This window comes from Gopherus evgoodei, chromosome 5 (assembly GCF_007399415.2).
Source record: "Gopherus evgoodei ecotype Sinaloan lineage chromosome 5, rGopEvg1_v1.p, whole genome shotgun sequence".
Lineage (NCBI taxonomy): Eukaryota > Metazoa > Chordata > Testudines > Testudinidae > Gopherus > Gopherus evgoodei.
In genome coordinates, this window is record NC_044326.1 from 8,331,324 (window position 1) to 8,356,266 (window position 24,943).

Below are 24,943 nucleotides of genomic sequence, written 5' to 3' on the forward strand. Positions count from 1 at the left end.
GGTTAACGGAGAGAGCGCCATGGCCAGCAAGCTCACTGCTCCAAAATCCAAGGAGGCTAGGCGCATAGACTTATTGGGCCACAAGGTATACTCTGCTGGAAGCCTCCAGCTCAGGGTGGTGAACCAGCAAAGCCCTACTTATCCGATACAACTACAACACCTGGGCAGCGGTGGGCAAATTCACGGAGTTAGTTCCCCAAGACTCCCGCCAGGAGTTTGCAGTCCTCTTGGAGGAAGGAAAGAAGGTGGCAAGAACTCTCTTCAAGCCTCACTGGATGCGGCTGACTCAGCAGCCAGAACTCTGGCCTCAGGAGCGTCCATGAGAAGAATATCATGGCTTCAGGTGTCAGGCCTCCCACCTGAGTTACAACAGACTATACAAAACTTGCCCTTTGAAGGCCAAGGCCTATTTTCTGAAAAGACTGACCCTAGGCTGCAGAGCCTAAAGGACAACAGGGTGATCATACGCTCGCTAGGAATGCACACCCCGGTGACTCAGCGCAGGTCCTTCTGGCCTCAGCCTCAGCGTGCTTACCACCCACCTAGGCCGTGACAGGACTTCGGCAGAAGACGAGGCCGGGGAATCGCAGAAGGCAGTCTGGGCCCCAAGGGGGTCAAAATCAGGGCCCCACCAAACCAGCGGGACCCAAATCGAACTTTTAAAGGGACGCCCAAGGACGGCGTACCAGTTCTTTCCCAGGATCCTTTTCCGCCTTTTTACAACTGCCTCTCCCATTTCCTCCCTGCCTGGGCCCTACTCACATTGGATCGTTGGGTCCTACACACGGTAGAATTGGGATACCACCTCTAATTTATTTTGCCCCCCTTCAACTCCCCATCCTCGTCCCTCTTCAGGGACCCCTCTCACGAGCAATTCCTCTTGCAAGAGGTAGAGACGCACCTAACCATGGGAGCTATAGAAGAGTTACAGAAAGACTCGAGGGGCAAGGGGTTTTATACCCGCTATTTCCTAATCCCCAAAGCAAAGGGAGGTCTGAGACCTATCCTAGACCTGCGAGGACTCAACAAATTCATGATAAAGTTTAAGTTCTGAATGGTATCCCTGGGGACCATCATCCCCTTTTTGGATCTCGGAGACTGGTATGCCACCCTAGATATGAAGGACATGTATTTTCACATCGCTATTTACCCACCACACAGGCAGTACCTCCGCTTTGTGGACAACCATCAACATTTTCAATTTACGGTCCTTCCGTTTGGCCTTTCTACAGCCCCACGAGTAGTCACAAAATGCATGGCTGTAGTCGCCGCCTCCCTCCGTCGTCATCGAGTACACGTCTTCCCATATCTCTACGATTGGCTCATTCGAGGGACCTCCGAGACACAAGTCACCCGTCATGTGGGCATCATCAAGGACCTATTCAGGCAATTAGACCTGATGATCAATATAGAAAAATCCACTCTGGTTCCCGCTCAGAGAATAGACTTCATTGGGGCCATCCTGGACTCCACTCTAGCCAGAGCCTGCTTACCACAGCCCCGGTTTCAGGCGATGGTATCAATTATCCGAGGCCTGCAAAACTTCCTGACAACTTCGGCTCGCACTTGTCTTGGCCTCCTAGGTCACGTGGCGGCCTGCACGTTCGTGACCAAACACTCCAGATTACGCCTCCGTCCCCTTCAAACTTGGCTCAGCTCGGTATACCACCCAGGCAGAGACAGCATAGACATGATCCTCACGATCCCACCGAGCATCATAGACTTCCTGAACTGGTGGCTGTCACCCGCCCTGGTCTGCGCAGAGATGCCTTTCTACCCGCCTCAACCTTCAGTGGCCCTGACCACGGATGCGTCATCTCTGGGTTGGGGAGCCCACCTCAAGGATCTCCGCACTCAAGGCCTTTGGTCAGCTCAAGAACTGACCTTGCACATCAATGTACGGGAGCTGAGGGCAGTCTGCCTCGCGTGCCAGGTGTTTCAGGAGCATATACAAGGCCGTTGTGTCACTCTGTTCACAGACAACACAACGGCCATGTTTTACATAAACAAGCAGGGTGGCGCACATTCCTCCCCCCTTTGTCAGGAAGTCATCCAGCTCTGGGACTTTTGCATAACCCACTAGATCAACCTGGTAGCGTCTTTTCTCCCAGGGGTTCAGAACACTCTGGCAGATCACCTCAGCAGATCCTTCCTGTCTCACGAGTGGTCGATTCGCCTGGATGTTATCCATTCTGTTTTCTGGAAGTGGGGATCTCCCCACATAGACCTCTTTGCCTCCCTCGAGAACAGGAAATGCCATGTGTTCTGCTCCTTCCAGGGTCACTCCCCAGGCTCCCTATCAGACGCATTCCTGATACCGTAGACGAGACATCTCCTTTCCACCATTCCCGCTGGTCCACAGGGTCCTGCTCAAGCTCCGCAGAGACAGAACCCACATGATCTTGATCTCTCCAGCGTGGCCGAGGCAACACTGGTACACCATGTTGCTTGACCTCTCGCTGGCCAACCCAATCCCCCTACCTCTTTGACCGGATCTCATAACACAGGATCACGGCAGACTTCACCGCCCAGACCTGCAGTCTCTTCACCTTACTGCATGGTTAAGCCAGTCCGAGCAACGCTGCTCTGCCTCGGTACAACAAGTACTCCTGGGTGGTAGGAAACCTTCCACTAGGCTAACGTATATAGCCAAGTGGAGGCGTTTCTCCTGCTGGTGTGAGTAGTGTAATGCTATTCCTACCGAGACACTGGTTCCTACCATCTTGGACTACCTCTGGTCCCTAAAACAACAAGGCCTACTTGTTTCATCAATAAAGGTGCACTTGGCGGCCATCTCTGCCTTCCACCCAGGGGGGAACGGCCGCTCGGTCTTCTCTCATCCCATGGTTTCGAGGTTCCTCAAGGCTAGGAACGTTTATATCCGCAGGTCCGCCGCCGTGCCCCAACCTGGGACCTCAGCCTTGTTCTAGCCAAACTTATGGCTGCTCTCTTTGAGCCGCTGGCAACCTGCTCGCTGCTGCACTTGTCCTGGAAGACAGCATTCCTCGTAGCCATTACATTGGCAAGATGAGTCTCCGAACTTCGGGCTCTCACGGTTGACCCCTCGTATACAGTGTTTCACAAGGACAAGATACAACTGCGACCACATCTGGCCTTCCTCCCTAAAGTGGTATCCATATCAACCAAGATATCTTCCTTCCGGTCTTCTTCCCGAAGCCACACTCTTCACGCCGAGAGCAGCAGCTGCACTCCCTAGACATCCGTAGGGCTCTCGCTTTTTATATCGAGCAAACAAAGCCCTTTCGTAAAACACCCCAACACTTCGTCATGGTAGCAGATCGAATGAAGGGCCTACCTGTCTCCTCCCAGAGGATTTCATCTTGAGTGACGTCGTGCATCCACACCTGCTATTACTTAGCTCATGCTCCAATGAGCCACCTCACCACACATTCTACTAGGGCTCACGCTTCATCTGCCGCCTTCCTGGCTCATGTACCCATCCAGGAGATATGTCATGCAGCTACCTGGTCCTCGGTCCACACCTTTGCGTCACATTACGCTTTGGTACAACAGTCCAGAGATGACGCAGCATTTGGCTCAGCAGTTCTACAATCTGCGACATCTCACTCCGACCCCACTGCCTAGGTAAGGCTTCAGAGTCACCTAATTGGAATCGATATGAGCAAGCACTCGAAGAAGAAAAGACAGTTACTCACCTTTGTAACTGTTGTTCTTCGAGATGTATCGCTCATATCCATTCCAAACCCGTCCTCCTTCCCCACTGTCGGAGTAGCTGGCAAGAAGGAACTGAAGGGCCATTGGGTCGCAGGGGTATATATTCACCGCCATAGCGGCGCCACTCCAGGGGGCGACCCAACTGACCCACCGAGTGTTGCTCGGGTAAAAATCTTCTGGCAAATGTGCACGCAGCGCACGCGCACCTAATTGGAATGGATATGAGCAACACATCTCGAAGAACAACAGTTACAAAAGTGAGTAACCATCTTTTTGCGTGCATCATCTGTTCTGTTGGGTGGACTGTATCCTGGTCTTAATAACTGAACTATGTTAATGAAGTATGGGTTCTCAGTCATAGGGAAAGGAGAGTTTGTTGCATAAACAAACAGGGCAATATTTTCATCAATTACCTCTTTTTGCAATCTGCTGGTTCTTATCACAAAGTTATCTGTGGTTGTTTCTGGATGATGGAGGTTTTTTTTTTTTTCTTTTTTCTTTTTGCTACAGGTGATTTATTGTGGCTATGTGACATACATGATGTGACTGAAACACTATCATTGGCAGATAACTCTGAAACTATAGAAAATGATGGCAATCTTGAAGGTGGATAGTCTTCAGAATCTTGTATGTTGAGGATGGATTCTCCTAAACAAAATAAATAACTGCAATGACCTCCTATTACCATACTGCTCATTTAGATTTACTCATTGCGTTCACTGACACTCAGTACTACTTTAAAGGTGAAATTGTAAAAGGAAGATCTGCCTATTTCAGCTATTTATTTTTATCACACTGCATCTAAATGATGGTACCATACAGGAACAACTACACCTCTACCCCAATAATCGTGACTCAATATAACACGAATTTGGATATAACGCGGTAAAGCAGCACTCCGGAGGATCGGGCTGCGTGCTCCGGCAGATTTAAAGCAAGTTTAATATAACACGGTTTCACCTATATGCAGTAAGATGTTTCCTGGCTCCCGAGGACAGCATTATATTGGGGTAGAGGTGTATATTTTTTTTGCTCAACATGAGAATCAAGAATAGTCCAGAAGGAAGACAGGCAATCCTTAAGAAAGAGGTATGAAATAAAAAGTTTACCAACCTGAAGGTCCTGCATGTTCAGACGTGTTCTTTCATCATCATCATCAACGCAGCTTCCTCCTGAGAAGAACAGGTCTCATAATGTTTCATTCAGGCAACCAGGCCCTTGCATATCTTTGTTGCACTGTTTGCATTTGCACGCATGCCTGTCTTACCCACAGGTAGAGGAACTTCATTAAAATATTCCCAGACTGGGTGTCTCTTACAGCTACACTCAGAAAGACCTTCAAGACTTCTGGAATATGCTGCTCAAACAGTTTCACTTTTGTTTCTACTGCCCTGTTCCTCCCTTCTCACATTTATCGCCAGACTTCTCCTTGTCCAGATTCATTCTGCTCCTAAAATCTATTAATTTAACTTTTTGAATCTTTGTACTTTTAGAGAGAGGGTAAGAGATTGGTGCTGTGTACACAAATTTGCAGAGACACAATAGGGTTGAGGTCTGTTATTTCTCACCTCTATATATTTATATTATTTTATTTATTAACAAACATGTTATCTTTGGAACTTGGAGTTTTGAGAACTGCAAGACTAAACATCTGATGGTATCTTCTAGACTGAGCATGGAGTCTCATTGAGTAGATAGAAAGATTAACTTAAATAGTCTATACAGAAGCCCCTGGACCCCATAAAATTGGGTCCCTAATCCAGGAACTATTGGAATCATTTACAAAACTTGTCTTAAACATTACATGAATATATTGCCTCATACTATAGAATTAGAATTTATAATCTCTGTTCTATGATGAGATATCTTTGAGCTATAATGTGTCTTAATTAAAACTATCTTTAGATAGGCTTTTTCCTCAAGAAGCATTTTATCAAAAAAGTCTGATTTAAATTAAAAACCAGATTTTTTTTATTTTATTTTTAAAAAAATAAAATCACTGATTTTTATCCACCCTGACTTTTCATCAGACACTTACGGAGTTTGTATAATAAGAAAAGAAAAAAAAATTATTCACTCTACCAGGTTCAAATTCCATAATGTCCACAACTGCTAGATGCTTTACAGAACAATAAAAGCATTACATGTTCATTGCCCCAAAGAGCTCACACTTTAATTTTTGACTTGACTTGAGGATTAAAAGAAAAGGAGTAGGACAAGAGTTACTGTGAGAATAACACATGGTTACTTAAGGCTTGTCCACACATGGAGTTATTCTGTAATAGCTAGTTGTTTGGGGCAGGAGGGTTGCAGAAAGCTGGATTGTGTCTATTGATGCATTTACCATGACATGTTTAGTCTGAGCAGTGGAACAGAGTGTTTTGATTGCCTCCCTCACTTCATGGGAATCTGCCTCAGGTCTCCGCAAAACACTTATGGAGATACTAGGCAATCCGCTGCCACAGGTTCTTTGGCAGAGCTGCTTTGTTTCTTGCCCCATTAATGGTAACTGTCCCACGCCATTCTGCCATCATGGGGGGATGAGGGGGGTGACTGTTGCAGCACACAGGTGAGCTGCTTAAGGGCCAGAGTGGAAGCCGCAGTCTTGGAGAAGACCCTCCCTTGATTCCCTGCTTGCCTTCAGCAGCAGGATATCTTCCATAATTAACACAGCCTGGGGAAAATGTGCGGACAGTAATGATTATAGGCCCCCCCGCCCCAGTGCTGGCGCTCTCCAAGAGCTATGTGCCCAGTGTACAGTCCAGTCCTGGAAGACTAATTTCCCCCAAACAATACTGCTTCCGTAAAATGTTGGCAGAATTAGAAAGTGGTCACAAAGAACTAAGACAATTATGGTCATCGACCAGATCCAGCCTCCTATATAGGCAGCGCCAGCTGGCCTTTAAATGGTCAAAAGCACACTCAACAGGCAATCTGCACTTGCTCAGCCTGTAGTTGAACTGATCCTTGCTGCTGTCAAGGTGCCCTGTGTATGGCTTCATAAGCCACGGTATTAAGGGGTAGGCAGGGTCTCCAAGGATCATAATGGGCATTTCAACTTCCCCTACTGTGATCTTCTGGTCCAGAAAGAAGGTCCCTGCTTGCAGGTTCCTGAACAGGCCAGTGTTCCAAAAGATGCATGTCATGCATCTTTTTGGACCAGCCTGTGTTAATGTCTGTGAAATGCCCACAGTGATCCACAAGTGCCTGGAGAACCATTGAGAAATACCCCCTCTGATTAATGTACTCGATGACTAGGTGGTGTGGTGTCTGAATTGGAATATGCGTGCCATTTATTGCCTCTCCATGGTTAGGGAAGCCTATTTGTATAAAGCCATCCACAATGTCATGCACGTCGTCCAGAGTCACAGCCTTTCAGAGCAGGATGTGACTAATGGCCCTGCACACTTCTGTCAACATGCATCTAATGGTGAGCTTTCCTACTCCAAACTGGTTGGCGACCAATTGGTAGCAATCTAGAGTAGCCAGCATCTGCAGTGAATTGCCACACGTTCTCCAGTGTCAGGGCAGCCCTCATTCTCGTGTCTTTGCGCCGCACGGCTGTGGCGAGCTCATCTCACTATCCCATGAATGTGGCTTTCCTCATCCGAAAGTTCTGCAGCCACTGCTTGTCATCCCAGAGATGCATGACAATGTGATCCCCACCACTCAAGTGCTTGTTTCCCAAACCCAAAAGCGGGCATTCCACTATAATCAGCACCTCCATGAATGCCACAAGCAGTCTCGTGTCGTAACTACTGCGTGTGGCGAGATCAGTGTTGAACTACTCTTGCCTTTGTAGTTTAAGGAATAACTCCACTGCCACTCGTGATGTGTTAGTGAGAGCGAGAGAAGCTGTGTCGGTCAACAGTGCAGGGTGCATTCCTGCAAACCAAAGAGGCAGAGCACACAGTACACAGACCATTGAAAAATGGCGCCAAATGTGGACAGAAGGCTGGGATGCAAGCAATGCTCACGGGGCATTGGGGACAGGACCCAGGAATGCCCCACGACCCCTCCGCCTTCCCACAACTTTTAGCGGCAGAAGAGGAGAGATGCTCTGTGGGATAGCCGCCCAGAGTGCACCGCTCCGAATACCACTGCAAGTGCGGCAAGTGTGAACATGTTGTGCAAGCAGCTAACAGTGTGAACACACAACAGCGGTTTCCTTCAGTCCTCTCTGAGCGGCGCTGTAACTGCCAGTGATGTAACTCCTGCCAGTATAGATATACCCTTAGAGTCACCCCCTAAATACAAGGTGGAACGGCTTGTTTAACATAAGTAGTTAACACATTTCAAGCGACCATTCAAGGTGAAGTGGCCAGTTAACACCTCTTCAGTCATAGGTTGGAAAGGAGGAAAGAGAAGCTGAGAGACAGCCTGTTGTTAATTGTTATAATAAGCCATAAATCCTAGGTCTCTATTCAGTCCATAGTTTTTAATCTAGCAGGTTATGAATTTAAGCTCCGAGGCTCATCTCTTGCAGGTTTCCTTCGAGGATGAGAACTGAGAAGTCAGACGTAGAGTGCTTTGTGAAAAGTGTTCGCTCACAGGTGATACAGTGTTTTTGGCCTGGTCTACACTAGAAAATTAAGTCGGTGTAACTACATCACTCAGATATGGAAAATCCATACCCCTGGATGGTGTAGTTAAGCCAACCTAACCCCCAGAGTATCATAGAATCCTAGAATATCAGGGTTGGAAGTATCAGAGGGGTAGCCGTGTTAGTCTGGATCTGTAAAAGCAGCAAAGAATCCTGTGGCACCTTATAGACTAACAGACGTTTTGAGCATGAGCTTTCGTGGGTGAATACCCACGATGCTCTGACGAAGTGGGTATTCACCCACGAAAGCTCATGCTCAAAACGTCTGTTAGTCTATAAGGTGCCACAGGATTCTTTGCTGCTTTTACAGGGTTGGAAGGGACCTCAGGAGGTCATCTAGTCCAACCCCGTGGTCAAAGCAGGACCAATTCCCAGTTAAATCATCCATCCTAAACCTAGACAGCACTAGGTTGAAGAAACAATTCTTCCATCCACTTAACTACCGCTGCTCAGGGAGGTAGATTGCCGACAGTCCTAAAATGATGGGAGAACCTCTCCCATCAGAATAGGTGGTGTCTACACTGAAGCTCTACAGTGGTGCTGCGGTAGCATTTCAAGTGTAGCAGGCCGTTTGTGTAGTGATTGTCTTGTTTCACCCACATTATTAGGGCAATTAATGCTCTGAATGAGGCACACCACGATTTGTGATAGGCATGTGTAGGATCCATGGACCGTGAAAGGTATGTTGTGGGTGTGTGGATCATTGTAGCAGTGGAGATATGTCTACAAGTTTTACATCTGTTGTTCTGGCAGGTTCTGGTGCTGCTTTGAGGTGGTGTGTCCTGGCCTGTGGGGAGCTTGCTTCTGCTGATGAGGTTGGGGGGTTGTTTGAAGGCCAGAAGAGGGAGTTCAGGAAAGATTTCTTTCAGGATATGGTCCCCATCAGATATCTTGGCACGGGCTTAGACTACTAGACGATTCTTGTGGTCTCTTCTGACCCTATGGTTCTATGATTCTAAGTATGGATTGTAATTGTTTAATGATACTCGGTATAGGTTCCAAGATGATGTGGTCGGTGATGACTACAGGTATGCGGATGGAGGGGGTTTTGTCTCCATACTGAAGTGGGTTGTCTTGGGGTATTTGAGTGGCCTGTTCCATGATACAATCTACTTCTCTGGTAGAGTGTCTTTGTTTGGTGAAGGCATTTTAAGCGTGTTAAAGTGTGTACCCAGACTTTCTCCTCAGAGCATATCTGAGTTCCTAGCTAGGTGAGTTTCTTGATGAGTTTGGGATGGTTACAGGGTCTGTGAAGGTAGATGTGGCTATTCATGGGCATTTTGTGGAATTTTTTGGAAACTGCATGGCATGAAATTGTTTATTAACAGATGGGTTACTGTGGCAATTTAACATCTTTGTTCTGCAGAAATTAAGACATTATAATGTATGTCTTTTTTTTTTTTCCATCTTAGTCTTTCCGTGGTTTGGCTTGGATATTGGAGGAACTTTGGTCAAGCTTGTTTATTTTGAACCAAAAGACATCACTGCTGAGGAGGAGGAGGAGGAAGTGGAAAATCTTAAAAGTATCCGAAAATACCTGACCTCAAATGTAGCCTATGGATCTACAGGCATTCGGGATGTACACCTGGAACTAAAGGACCTTACCCTGTGTGGACGTAAAGGCAATCTGCACTTTATACGCTTTCCTACTCATGACATGCCTGCTTTTATTCAAATGGGCAGCGAAAAACACTTCTCAAGTCTCCACACTACCTTATGTGCCACGGGAGGTGGAGCGTACAAATTTGAGCAGGACTTTCGTACAGTATGCATTTTTGGCTTCTATACACTTAGGATACGGTAGTGAAGTCTCATGTAACTTGCAAGATTGTAAGATAAGGCTGAAAGTAATTTCAGTCTCTGACTTAGCCTCTGAAAAGTCTAGTGTCCTAAATTGAGCTCAAGTTTAATATGAGCTAGAATAGGCCCACATCTCTAAACACAGATACTTACTATTTTAAGGTTGTGCAGCTTTGCTGTGACTCCAGAATTATTCATTTTAATTTCCATTAAATATGCCTTTACAAGACTTGAATAGTTGTTAGACTTACGTCAACTCTCTCTACCTACCTAACTTTATTTTTTCCATTGCTGTCTATTCATGAGCTTAATATTTGTTTCATACTTGCCTGATTGATTGATTAAGGTTCATTTATAACTTATATTGCTGTGATTTGGTTAAGATTCCATTGAACTAAGTGGTAAATTAATTGCAAATGACTTGCTTGTCTAGATTCATTATAAGAAGGTGTGTTTCATTATAAGTGGAATACAGGTGTAGATAATATATTTATAGCTTTATAGTATGTTAACTTTTTCAAGCCCAGATTATACAGTATATTTATCAAACAACCAAAGGTTGAGGGGTCTGGTGCAGGTCCAGGGCTGCAGTGGCCCAACTAAAAGATTATCATGCTGCTCCCTCCTGGCTCTTGTGAAGAAGTCAGCATTTTCTCTTTTTCCCTTGACCCCTTATCTTTTCCGCATGTTGTGAGGCACTCTGGGCCTGATCCAAAACCCCAGTGAAGTTTTGGGAAAATCTTTCCAATGGCCTTGGCTCAGGACTTCTATTACTTCCTACCCAATGGGGTGAGGATGTGCATGAACCTCGTTACCACGTTGCTAAGCACTCCACTTAAATAGCACAGGGAGCATTCCACTCTGCACAATACAGATATATGTGGGAGAGTAGGAACCCTCATGCGATCTGCACTCCACTCCTTCTGCCACCATTCAGAGCAAGGAGGGGTACTGAATGCACTGGTTAGTGCATTTTTCTAGCCCTGAGTATAAAAACATTAGATCTCTTTGGCTCTTTCATAATTTTATTTCCTTTAACAGGTGGGTGACCTTCAACTTTGCAAACTAGATGAACTTGACTGCCTTGTTAAAGGAGTTTTATACATTGACTCAGTTGGATTCAATGGCGATTCAGAGTGCTACTACTTTGAAAACCCAACTGATTCTGAAAAATGTCAGAAGCTCCCATTCAACTTGGAGAACCCATATCCTCTCCTCTTGGTGAACATTGGCTCAGGGGTCAGCATCTTGGCTGTGTATTCTAAAGACAATTATAAGCGGGTAACTGGGACCAGGTAAGATCTATAAATAATGTGATTACCTTTAAGAGTCTTGGAGCTTGGCCTATACTCATGTGGTAAAAGATAGATCACATCTTCATGGACAAGTTGCTTTAAAAATGACTTTTATCTGACAGAGATCTTTGTTGCAATGTAGTATAGTACCTCCTCATTCTCACTCCCAGCAAGCAAAGGTCTTTTTTGTGGTCTGGATGGCATGTCACAAACGTCTCCTTACCACAGTTGGCCTCCTCAGAAAGGCCAGTTCTTGACCTGTTCATCCTTCTATTACTGCAAGAAACTTTTTTTTTTATTATCAGAGGAGTGTAAATCATATTTTGGGAACAACCCAGGTATGCTCAAATAGATGAATTTTTAATGTGATCGCTTTAATTCCATTATTCAGGGTTTGGATTTTGACTTTTAAAAGATGTACTACCCATTATGAATGGTGGGATGGTGTTCACAGTTGTAGTCAGGGTCTGAAAGAATAATATAGCCACCTATTGTACAGCAGAGCCAAAGAGATCTGTGCATGTGAACTTTCTTCGATTTTAGGAATATTATTGTTACAAAAAAAGTACAGACTAGGAGTGCACAGTGCACCTCAGGAAGGAAAGTTTTATTATGCGTCTGTCAGCATGTGTACGGAGTGATTCGGCAGAATGTACTTTTTCCAGGCTTTGAACAATTAGACCCAAGTTCTGCAGTGAATTCCATATGGGCATACCCTTGCAGATGGCTGAAGCTCATTACAGGTTGACATCTTACATTGTACATAGCTGTTTATTCAACACTGTAGTGAATATTGTAAGCAGAGAAAAAACACTTCTTGTTTAAGCAATAACTCTGGGGAAGGATGCTAAGCTGTGGGTTTATCTGTGGGCTATGAAGTTACCCTAAGGAAGCAGATTTAAATGTGGTAAGAAAGGAGACTTAAATCTAATTCCTCTTTCTAGATTTCCAGTGAGAAGGAAATTAAAAAATGGACAGCCCAGCTAATTCTTGGTATTCAGAATTTAGCTACATAACTTAATTAAAAAACAAAAACAAGTCATTTTTTTCCTCCCTCTCTTCAAAATGAATGGTATAAAATATTGCTTTTGTTTTGTTTTGTTAGTCTTGGAGGAGGAACATTTTTTGGTCTCTGCTGTCTTCTTACTGGCTGCTCCACCTTTGAAGAGGCTCTTGAAATGGCATCCCTTGGAGACAGCACAAAAGTGGATAAACTGGTGCGGGACATCTATGGAGGGGATTATGAGAGATTTGGACTGCCAGGATGGGCAGTAGCATCCAGGTAAGGATATACCTTGAGTTTTTGAGGATGCGTATAATGTGCCTGAACTAAAAACTGGGGCAGCAAGGTTATATTTTTAGCACCTCTAGTTTTTTTGTGTGTGGAACTGGCACTGTGGAGAGTAGACTCACCATTCATGCACCCCCATCGCTGGGCATAGCATAGTAGGCTCTCTTCTCTAGCGCCCCCTACTGACAGCCTCTCCAGCCCTGCATTGGTGTGCTACCTCTTTTAACTCATGTAACTTTTCGTTACCCTGGAAGGAGTGGCACTAAAAGTCCAACAAACAATAGTCCCATGACCTCAGGTTCTAACTCAGTAGTCCTTCCACTCCCGGGTCTCTGGGTTTTTGCACAACTTTTCTGATGGCAGAAGGGGAATCCAGGCCTTTCCTCTTCTATGCATTCCATCCTAGGGATGCTGCATTAAGTAGGCAAGGTCTGTCTACTCAAGCCCCATGGTTCCACCCTGGGCTACTTCTTGCCTTGGATATCTGCAGGCCTCCCCACAAATCAATTCCTGGGCTCTCTGTTCTGCGATTCATTGTTACCGGATTTTAGTAATAGAGGCTGTAACTACATGATTGGAATTTTACATAATGCCATTAAAAATGCTATTGTGCATTCATTTTGGAATTGCGACATTGCTACATGTGTTCTGATGCTGCATAGTTTCATGTAAATGGATACTTAACTCTAGAATTTTTTGCACAGCTTTGGGAATATGATGAGCAAGGAGAAGAGAGAGAGTGTCAGTAAAGAGGACCTGGCAAGAGCAACTTTAATAACCATCACCAATAACATTGGCTCCATAGCACGGATGTGTGCACTTAATGAGGTATTAAGAAATATGGAAGACAGCATATGACCTCTTTTTTATTTATTTTATTTTTTTTTCTGAGACACATTTTAATCAGTTACTCCTGTGTGCTACCTGTCTGCAGTATCTTGTTTTCAATTCTTTAGAAACACCTTCATGCATACCTGTCCAGATGCTCCAGTTTAAATTGTAACCTTAGATTTCCCTTCGTCACCTGCCCATATGATCCAGTCAAATAGTAGCTCTACAATTCAAAGCATTGTAAAAAATATAATAATAATAATATGTGTTGTCATTTATTGATCCAGTCAATTTCCCTTATTATTCAGGAGGTAAATTGCTTTTCTGGGAGAGTTGAGGGAACTGAGGAACAGCAATGTGTTTTAGTCTCCTGGAACTGCAGGTAGAGAGTGATAAGCAATATCTTGTTTCTTCTCAGGCACAAAATTATTGTATTTGTCACTGCTAAGAATCTAAACTAAGTGCATCAATGAAAAGAGAACTATACCTGCTGAAAGAGGACCTTCTGTATGTCATTTGTTCTAGTTACTCTTGGAGTTTTAAGCTAACACAATGCTCATGGGCCTTAGTGGGGTTGTGTCTCTGAGCTCTGTGCTTTCAGCTTCTTTACAGTGCTGCCTTGTTGCATTCATGTCAAGCAGCATTGTACAGGGCTATGAAAGAACTGAGACCTGCTCTTCACTTTATTTTGGGGCTTTTTGAACAGGATTGAGTCCATCAGGTTGAAGCATACGTCTAACTTTCGTAGTTCTTATCAGCCTACAGTTAGTATTCTGCACTAGTGCAAGGGCAATAAATATACAAGGCACTATCTAAAATGGCAGGCAAAAACCATCCTGCCCAGGATATGTTCGTCGTGTCCATGTCTTCTCCCCCCCTCCCCATTCCTGCATGAACCTAATGAAGACAAGGCACTGAGTGATTCAGGTAAAGGAAGATATGGTGAACTCATTGGTGTGGAGAACAGGAGAACACCATGTGAAGGTGTTACATGCTGGGGTACAGTCCACACCAGTGAGGAGTTGTCATTGCTTCCCCTGTAATCTGGGTGTCGCAAAATACTTTACTGCTGCAGCTCCCACCTGGGGCCACTCACAAACAGCCTAACAGCATGCAAGTTACGCCCTGAGTATGTCTGTATAGCTCTGACCCCAGCAGGGTGACCACAAAACACTCCCAGTCCCAAATTTTCCCTGAAAGCATTTGTTCTTCCCTCTCCTGGACAGTTCAGCTATCATAGTTTCATTACCCCTGTGAGGGGTCAGTATCCAGCAGACTACTATAAATGGTGTTACCAAATAGCTCAGTTTAAACACAACATTTGATTATCTTTAGTTTCTTTAACTACAAAGAGAGAGATTTTAAATGAGTACAAGTTTGAGGTCTTAAAGTCAGAAATGATTAAAAGAGAAATAAAACACTTTCTAGTGACTATGACTTAACAAACTAGACTTGGTTCAAAGTACAATCCTTAGCACATTTTCCCAACAACAGGGCTAACCAATTTCTCAGGTCAGAACCTTTCCCAAAGTCCAAAGGCTGGTTCTTTTGTCTCAGGTGAAAGAGAGAGAGAGAAATCGTGGAGTGATTTTGCCCCTCACTTTTATAATCAAGTTACTCTTGGAAGTGCATTTTCCTGAGGGTTACCTCTAGTTAAAGTTCTTCCCACTGTGAGGATGGAGAGTGTTCTGATGAAAAAGTTTCCATGTTATTGGTTAAAATGCAGCTAGATCTGTTCCTGCCCCTCTCCATTGCCAAAGAATGGCCACTTGACTTGTGATTGCCAGTCAGCTTTGACACTTGGCTAGAGGCATCAGTTTGTCCTTTGTCTTTTGAGAAACAGGTTTACCCCCTTCCCAGAGTTGTCTGGTAAACACATTTCAGTCATAATTTCAGTTTTATGTTAATAACTTCACATATAATGTTGCGACACACACATCACCATGATATTCTTGACCAGTGAGTTATTAGTTTTCAAATGATACCTCACAAAGCATATTTTGTATAAAGATTATTACAGTGGTATGTAGGGGTGCATTCTGTCACAGAAGAATGCATGGAAGAACAGGTTTGAAGGACCAGAGATGGTGCTCAATCATGATGCTTCTGTCAGTCTGGAACCTTAAAATTCTATATTGATTGAAGGACCAAGAAGCTGCAGAGCTCCCTGAACCAAGTAGGGAAAACATCTTCTTTTCAAAAGTATACTTATTAAAACGTGGATGGAGATTGTTTAAACCCAAAATGTCACTTTGCAGAATCAGTGATAATGTGTCCGCTTCACTGCATAAAGTCACTTAAACATTTGGATTGTTCTGATCATTGGTTTCTTGATCTTCATTCTGGTACTGGGTGTAGAGGAAACATGCTCTGCACTTTTAATTTGTGGGACAAAAGGCAGTGTGGGAGGAGGAGTACCGTTCAGTGTTCAACAGCATTCCTCTAGCCCAGGGGTTCTCAAACTTTAGCAAACAGAGGACCCCCATTTTGATTTAACTTTTTTCAGGGACCCCCAAGCCTCCCTGCTCAGCCCTTGCCCTGCCCCTTCCCTGGGGCCATGCCCCTGCCCCATGCTCACTCCATCCCTCCCTCTCCCCCACCCTCACTCACTTTCACCAGTCTGGGGCAGGGGATTGGGATGAAGGAGGGGGGCAGGCTCTGGAAGGGAGTTTGGATGCGGACTTTGGGCTGGGGCAGGAGGATGCGGGGGGAGTGAGGCGTGCAGTGCTTACCTTGGAATGCTCCCGAAAGCAACCAGCACACCCCTCTGTCAGCATCTCCTAGGTGGAGGGCCAGGGGGACTCTGTGTGCTGTCCCTGTCCGCAAACACCACCCCTGCAGCTCCTATTGGCCTCAGTTCCTGGCCTATGGTAGCTGCGGAGTCAGCTGGGTGGGGACAGTGCATGGGGACCTCCCCCTGGCCCCTTGCCTCAGGGGCTGCAGGGCTGTGCCTGCCACTTCCAGAAGCAGTGGGGAGCCAGGACAGGTAAGCCTGTTCCCCAGCGTGCTGGAGGCACACCTTGAAGGGAGGAGAGGAGTTTCTCAGCGGGACCCGCAGACCCCAGTTTCAGAAACGTTGCTCTAGCCAGCTGAAGGACTGGTATTGTTATTCCACAAGGGGTTCTTTTCAGACTTGTTAGCCAGAAAACTTATGGCTGCAACTCAGATCTAGAGAGTGAGTATAAAGGGGTGTGAAAGGGGTTCTGGGAAAGAACCTACCGTGATGTAACCTGGATGCTGTGCTTTTAACATAAACTTTATCAATCCCCTTTATATTTGGATGTGTTTTTGAGATCCTATTTGACACTTTTTAGCTATCACTGTCCATCCTCTCCCCTTCAATGCAGTCTCTGTCTCCTCTCTTCCAGTATCTTGAACATCTCAACATACCTCTTGATTTCATCCCACTCTAGTTCCTCTTGTTCCAGCACACTGCTGCAAGACCCCAGTCTGCTTGCTACTTCATTCTTTCTCAGTTGTCGTTCTCTTCTGTTGGATTTGATTGGTGTTTTCCTAATGAGGATCTAAATACAGAAAGCTGCAGATATATCAGGAGTCTCATCTCAGCCCTAGACACCCTTCCCCTCACTCAGACAACCACCCTCCATCTAATCATCCTTTCTTGCATATCTGCTCTCTCCCTTGGTATGAACAAAGAAATGAAGAGCATGGATATTTGGAGTGCTGTGAAGTTCAGTAGCCAGACTTTACTCAGTTTAACAAATACTGGCAACTTCAACTTGGCTTTTAGCTGACTTTTACTTCTCTCAGTCAGAAGCCATATTTGAAAAGCTTCATGTTTTCTCATAATTAAATGTGAGAAGTGTAATATATGGATTCTCCTTCACTGTGACAGTCTTTTCATTGTTATGAAGATGAAATGGAATTCAACTTAAAGGTTCACATATTTTTTTTTGTTTGTTTGCAGAACATTAATCGGGTGGTTTTTGTTGGCAATTTCTTGCGGATCAATACAATCTCAATGAGGCTTCTGGCATATGCTTTGGATTATTGGTCCAAGGGGCAGTTGAAAGCACTTTTCTTGGAACATGAGGTGAAGTTACTGTTTAAATCCATTTTACCTTGCCAAAATTGAAGACATTTTTATTTAAAATTATCTGATTATAACATAGCAATGTTGACCTTCTTGGCATTGGCAACATATGTTTTGCAGCCAGTTCTGTGCATTTGTTACTATAGCCACAGTTATTGCAGAACTTCCAGTTCTAGGACTCTATCCATGTAACATTTATTGCTTCAGAAGTTAAAAATGCAAACTTTGTTTACTTTATTGCTAACTTTGTAATAGCTTGCCAACTTCTACTTCTACTTCTGAAAACTTTTCACCTGCATATCTAACAATGTAATAAAAAAAATTGTTTCCTTTTATAAACAGTATAACTAGGAGTTGTAATAGCTTTACATACAGTACTTGGAAATAGTTTTCTTCGGTTTACTTGTATAACCAGTATTTTGAAATTGTACTAATATTTTTAATATTCCTGTCCCAGTATTCGTGTCAAACATATTTAAACCTTGAATCTGTTTAATGGAAACTCTTTCCTTTTGCTTTATAGGGTTATTTTGGAGCAGTTGGTGCTTTTCTGGAGCTTTTGAATTCAGCCTGAGTCATTACAGGTCCTGCACATTGGACATAAGTTGCAGGAGCTTTTACTCTGTTGGAACGCCCACTTTTATTTAGCTTTTTTTTAAAGCATCTGTTAAGTGACTATTACAGTAATTGTACATGACCTAATCATTGCGGAAAAGGAAAGGACAAATGAATTTTTTGTAAACAGCTAAAATTAATCCTGAATCTTTAATGTAGATTAGTTAAGAAGAAGAAATATATATATATATATATATATATTCTGAGCAGCAGTTTTTATTATAGTCTGCTACATGTGTTGAGATAGTGTGGGAAAGTGTGAGATGGGGATAGTTTAATGTGAGACTTACACTATCCTGTTCTCAAAAGCCTTCTTTTTAAAATGACAAGTGTCTACATTGTTAACTATTTTATATTTCACTTGCAATGTTTGTATATATGAGATTGAAGGACTTTAAGTATTTGTGGTGGTATTGAATAGTGTATTGTTTATATATGAAAATTATCAACACAGAATCCAGAAAGATAAAAACTAACCTTTGTCCAAAAGTCCTTGTTTTTTGCCCTCTTCTGAACACTATAGTGGCATGTAAAAACATCATTCTACAATCAGTAATGGCTTATTTTCTTGCAAGACAGTCACTGTGCATATACACTGTTAGAGAAACAAGAAGTAAGGATTAAATCTTTTCTGGGTCTTGCTTTCTGTAAAACTACATAGCAACTTCCTGTCATCTGCACGCTAGTGACTCCTTATAAGCTGACCAGAAACTCCTCTGGATGTGAGGGTCAAACTCTTATAAAGTTGTCTTAGCAACATGCAGCAGTTATTTCACTTGAAACCCACTAAGAGTAAATTTAAGAATATTTAGAACCGGTGTGTGGTTTTTTTTTTTTAAGAATTGTATGTAACTGTACCAAAAATGATGATGATGCTATTCCTGATATACAGAACAGCCTGAGTATAACTTACTATTCTGTAGATGTTTGTTGTTAGCTAGTTACTAAACATAATCCAGATTCAAGAGGAAAATCAATCTTCTTTCCACATCAGCATTAGACAGACACTCTCTCTCTCCCCTCTGGGTTTGTGCATTCCTGCAGAACCCAAACTCTTCATTGCCACGGTTTCAGATTCTCGAAGACATTGACCTTTCAAGATGTTAAACTAGAAGATGTTGTGTGAGAGAACATTCCTTCCATGCACAATAGGTTAAGCAACATTGGCAATAGGTTACCCTTAAAAGAGCTGTGTTTGAAACAAGCATGTGGCTCATAAACCAGCCTTTTGTCTGGAGTAATTATCGGATTCCAGGGTCCCTCATGTCCTTGGAGCTATAGTCTTGGGCTACTAATCTGAACAAAATGTCCACTGGGAGGGTATAAATGTTTTCCCTCCTCTATGGATGATACTAGATATTTCAGTATAATTTGACTGCAGGGGGTTGGAAGCAGTTGCTCTTTAAAAGCATGCATCCGACGAAGTGGATATTCACCCACGAAAGCTCATGCTCCAATACGTCTGTTAGTTTATAAGGTGCCACAGAATTCTTTGCTGCTCTTAAAAGCTATCGCATCTTAACTAGTTAACTGATGTTAACTAGTGTTGCTGCTGCAGAGAGTTTTCTGGAAAATGGTAATATGGCTTTTCTGCTGAATAGCTCAACTAGATGTGGAAACCCAGTTCACAGCAGGAAGGTTGAATACAGGGATAGATTCTCGGCTAATGTAAATTGTCATAGCTCCACTTGATTTCAGTTTACACCAGATGGAGAATCTGCGCCAGAGTCTTTAAATCACTTGTCCTTTTTAGGATTTAGTAGATTAATGCATCGGTCTCTTTATATTTGGGTTCATATTTGCAGTGGATCTCAAATGAAAGCTCTTTGGTCTTATATAGGCCCTGGTGGATATTTTTTTGATCACGGCACAAAAAAACCACACAAGTCTGATAGTTTGACGTGATTAGTAATCCTGAGTTAAAATATTTCAGAATTAAGGTGTAGTAGCAGAGCTGTGGGATGGGAAGGAGTTGTTTTAGGGCTTGATCCTGCAATCTGCAGATATCACCTGCAAGGTACTGTGTGCCCCTTTAACTCCCACTGCAATCTATGAGAGCTGAGTGCTCACAGGACGTGCTCTTCACCTTGCAGGATTGGTCCCACAGTGTGTCTGTACTTCGAGCTTGGGATGAGAAATAACTGGGAATTGAGAGTGCCTGGGTTTTTCACAAGATCGGGTCATTTGTTTTATTTACTAAAGGCAGTGCTGTTAGCTACATTGCTGTATGAAGCACTAAATGCCACTAGGTTTGTTGTAAAATAATGTATTTTTAGGTCTTATTCAAGAAATTCCGGCCTCAGCAATCTAGTTGCAGACAAATTGATGATCTAACATCGGATGAGAGAATCTGGAATCTCTAAACCTCTTCAGCTATATTGGTATATATGAAGGACTGTACAATTCAAGAGATTCAGCTGCTAGTTCTCCACTGTACACCAGAGTCCTTTTCACCTTTTCTCCAAAGAAGGCAGTCTTCCCAGCTAAATGGAAAAATAAGTAACTACTTAGAAAAATTGCATTCGCTTTTTAAATGTAATATTGCTAACTTAGATCATGCAGGGTCTGCGTTCAAAATTTGAATTAAGCAACTTTTGGAGGTGCATGTTTTGAGGAGACAGTATTTCATGACTAGGATCTTGGATTTGTGCTTTATCATGATATCCCACTAAAGATATTATAATACCAGATTGTTTTAGAAATAAGTCAGACTTCCTAAAATACCTAGTTCCAGATGTAGTAGAACTTAGATTGTAAGCTCCTTGGGGCAAGGTCGTTTTCTATGCTATGTTCTGTATAATGCTTAGCAAATTTTTGATGCTCAGTGAATTTAGACAACTTCTGCAACTTGCTTGGTCACACAACCTTAACTTGAATTTCAGTCCTTGCTTCATCTTTGGTCTAGAATCCAGATGAAATTCTTATTGCCTTTATCTGTTAGGTTGAAGTCTACCCCTATGCAGACCCTTTGTACCATTGAACCCCTTATTTTGAGGTATAAGATGCAGTGAGCGAGTGTGGGCCCTCTGTGCATTTCTGAATGTGAGATTTGAATGATGCAAAGGGTGTCATTTGGAATCCCAGTGCAGAGGTGAATTCATACACTTAGTGTTTTAGCAGCAGGAGCAAAGGACCCACACTGGACCTCTCAGAGATTAACATACATAAATGTTGGTTACAGGAAAGTGGTTTATCTTTCTATAGCAATTACTTGGAGCATGGTGGAGGGAAGAGAAATGTACATAAGTTCTGCAGTAAGCTATCTGGCCTAAAACCAGGTCATGTACCATGTTGCAGCTGTGCACATGCGAAACCTTGGAACTGAAACTGGAGTAAAGCAAGCCATCTAGTGTCTTGGGATTTCCCCTTTCTTGGCTGCTTTTCCCCCATTCACTCCACTTACATGTATATGTAAGATGTCTTTTTTTGGCGGGGGGGGGAAGTGGGGGGGTTAAAAATGGAGCCTCAAGTTGTGGTTTGTGATATATTTGCTTAAACACGGAACTCACCTATGGTTCTTTTGTTTTTGTTTTGGTAAAACATTTTTAAATTTTTCTTTGGATAAAATATAGTTATTTGTATATACTCAAGACTCTCATTCTTCTCTTGCCTATTTAAAGTCTCTCATCCTGCTCAACAAATGAACCAATCTGAATAATTATCTAGACCAGGGGTGGCTCCAGAGCCACATGTGGCCCTTCAGAAGTTTAATATGCGGCTCCTTGTATAGGCACCGACTTGGGGGTTGGAGCTACAGGTGCCAACTTTCCAATGTGCCGGGGGGTGCTCACTGCTCAACCCCTGGTTCTGCCACACACCCTGCCTCCTCTCCCCTCCTTCCCCTCCCCTCTCCTCCCCTGAGTTTGTAGTGCCCTTACTGCTCCCACTTGCCATCTGAGCCTCCTCCATGCCATGAAACAGCTGATCAGGAGATGTCAGGAGGGGCGGGGAGTGAGGGGGAGGTGCTGTTTGGCCAGGTTGCTGGTGGGTGGGAGGCACTGGGAGCGGGGAGGGGAGGAGCTGATTGGGGCAAGGGGCTGCTGCTGTATTACTGTGGCTCTTTAGCAATGTACATTGGTAAATTCTGGTTCCTCAGGTTCACCACCCCTGATCTAGAGTACTAGGAGGAGATGGGCAGGTCTGACCTACTGAAAAGTTTTCTCCACATTTAACTCTGTTTTGACAAAGCTTTTTATTTTTATGGGATTGACTGTCACTAAGCCCTTTTAACCAGGGCTTTGGAGCTGTGCTCCTGCTCCAGCTCCAGCTCCAGCCAAAAACCTGCTGCTCCACTGCTCCTGAGCTGCTCCATGCTCCAGCTCCAGGCTCTGCTCCAAAGCCCTGCTTTTAACTAAACACATACTAAACGTCATGCATCCAATGAAGTGAGTATTCACCCACGAAAGCTCATGCTCCAATACGTCTGTTAGTCTGTAAGGTGCCACCAGACTCTTTGCTGCACATACATTTTGATCATCATTGGAAATTAGCTATATTTGAAAGCAGGATACCTGGAGGAAAAGAATCCTATATTTACCCACTCCTTGTATTGAGAAGAGATTCCAAACAGTAGCTTCCTCAGTCTGAGTCATTGCTTTTAAAAATATATTCAAGGCAAATGACGTTGGCAACATCTATAAAAGTCAAGGCATAGAAAGAAGCTGGTTTTTGTTACAGAACGTACATTCTATTTCTGTCTTGGTGTGGGAGGTTTTAAAGCAGGGACCTCGCTAAGTGTTGAGATAAATATAAACTAAAATATTAAGTTTAAATAAAACACAAAGTCTAGTGTTATTCAATATCCCTTTTCACCATTTCTTGATAAAACAATGCCTTTTTGTCTTTATTGTCATGGAGAAGCACCGATTGCTGAGATAATACAGCTGCTCTAATTCTGCTGCCAGCATTCCTAGTTAATTGGTTTGGGGGAATATTTAAAGCGCTGGCTTGCATAAAGGGTTAAGGCACCAATTCAGCAAAGCACTTAAACATTGTGATTAAGCCCCATTGAATTTAGTGGGTCTTGATGTACTAGGGTGTTTTGTTGAATGGAGATGAACTTAAGCATGTGCTTTGCTGAATCTGGGTCTAACTCTGTAATTGATTTTAAATCCCTACGTACTTCGTACTACTTAATGCTTTTTATTCAATGATATCCAAATATTTTGCAAACAGTAACTGGCTTACAACACCTTGGGGGCCAGTAATATTGGTGTCTTTCTAAAAGATATGTGAGCATTGTGCAGGAATCACTCGGTGAAATTCTGTGATCTGTGTTGTGCAGGCATCAGACTGGGTAAGCATAAATGATCCATTTTGTCTTTAAAATGTATGAAGGGTATTGTAGCCTCTGGAGGGGAACCAAAGCATCTCTTTAAGATGGGAAATGAAAAATACTCTACCAAACGGAAACTGCAGAAGTAATTTAGCTAGCCAGACTGTAACTGCTTGTAGTTGGCCAGGTTATGAGGTTTAATGCCCTCTACTATTTCATTGGAGAGCTGAATGATCTGTAATGTCAGGACTTTCATTTTTCCCCTTATCTGAAAGCCATGGCCTCCAAGCAGCACAGTATCCACCATTGCCACTCTGTACAGGAAATACTCCCTTTTATCACTTTAATTTTACTTTTTGGTCTCAGCCAGCCTAGTTAGTGACTCTTAGCTCAATCCTTGAAACAGAGATTCTGCTTGGTAGGAATGGTCTGTTTCTTTAGGGTGCCAAAGGACTTCCTGTCTTACTGCTTGGTTCTTATTTTTGTATTTTCTCCTGCCTACTAATTTAATAACTTTCCACCAGGTGTGATGCCAAAACTTAATAATTCCTATACCTCAAACGCCTGTTCCTTTGCAGCCGTGAGATGATTTTTGTAAAACTAAACTCCTTTGGCTTCAAATATAATAAATATTCTTTTATGGCATTCTTGAGGGGGGGGAAGTAGCATAATAAGTAAAATAATTCTCAGCTGCTTGTAAGTCTATAAATATAAACCTTTTATCCTTGAGTTTGATGCAAATAATAGGGACTGAATTTATGTTGCAGGTGGTTTTTAGTGTCTAGCATATAAAATTTCCATTAGCACTGATTGCTCAGGAGAGTGGCTAATTTAAGAGACCTTGTAGATGGTAGCGTTGGGTTTGTGTGTATATATATAATGTTTGGTAAAGTTTCCAAATCCCCTTTTTGCTTTTATTTTTTCCATTGTGAATGTTCAGTCTTTGAATTGTATCTGTTTTGGCTTTGAGTACTGAGCCCAGCGCTGTTTTAAAATGCTGAAAACAAACAGATCATATACAGATTAATGTTTTGTCTTGGGAACAGTACAGTTGTTCTCTCAGTTCATTTGCAGAAATACCACTAGTTCCAGGTAAAATAGTATGTACTAGATTCAACTGCGCTTGACACCACTGTAAACCCAGAGTGAATTCAGACTGCTCTGGATTTACAAATGGTGTGTCTAAACTCAGAATATGGCTGTGCATTTCTATTCTTGGCTCAGTTGTTCAGCCATATGTGAGAGAAGCAGCCAAAAACACAGTACAAATGGTTGATTTAGAGACATGGCTTGACTCTAAATTATTTTCCTTTTTTGATGCTGACTCCTTGAAGCATGTCAGATTTTTAAGCAACCCTTCTGGGTTGCCCTTAATCTCAGTGAGTGGGAAGTAGAGGTCCTGATGGAAGAGATTTGATATCTGTAACTAATGAAAGTAGGTCAAGAAGAGCTTTGTGCTTAAATATAAAATTCAGTTCTCTCA

The 24,943-nt window shown here is 43.2% G+C and overlaps 1 protein-coding gene across 1 annotated transcript in view; it reads left to right on the forward strand.

Annotated features, from left to right (window-relative positions):
* LOC115651913 (pantothenate kinase 3-like) overlaps window positions 1–18,661 on the forward strand; it is a 30,912-nt gene extending 12,251 nt beyond the window's left edge. The window contains exons 2-7 of the mRNA XM_030563212.1: window positions 9,712–10,064; window positions 11,141–11,394; window positions 12,500–12,676; window positions 13,390–13,513; window positions 17,445–17,570; window positions 18,094–18,661. Coding sequence (XP_030419072.1) covers window positions 9,712–10,064; window positions 11,141–11,394; window positions 12,500–12,676; window positions 13,390–13,513; window positions 17,445–17,570; window positions 18,094–18,144 — 1,085 coding nt within the window. The 3' untranslated portion in view covers window positions 18,145–18,661. The remainder of the gene's footprint in view (window positions 1–9,711; window positions 10,065–11,140; window positions 11,395–12,499; window positions 12,677–13,389; window positions 13,514–17,444; window positions 17,571–18,093) is intronic.
* Window positions 18,662–24,943: the final 6,282 nt, after the last annotated feature.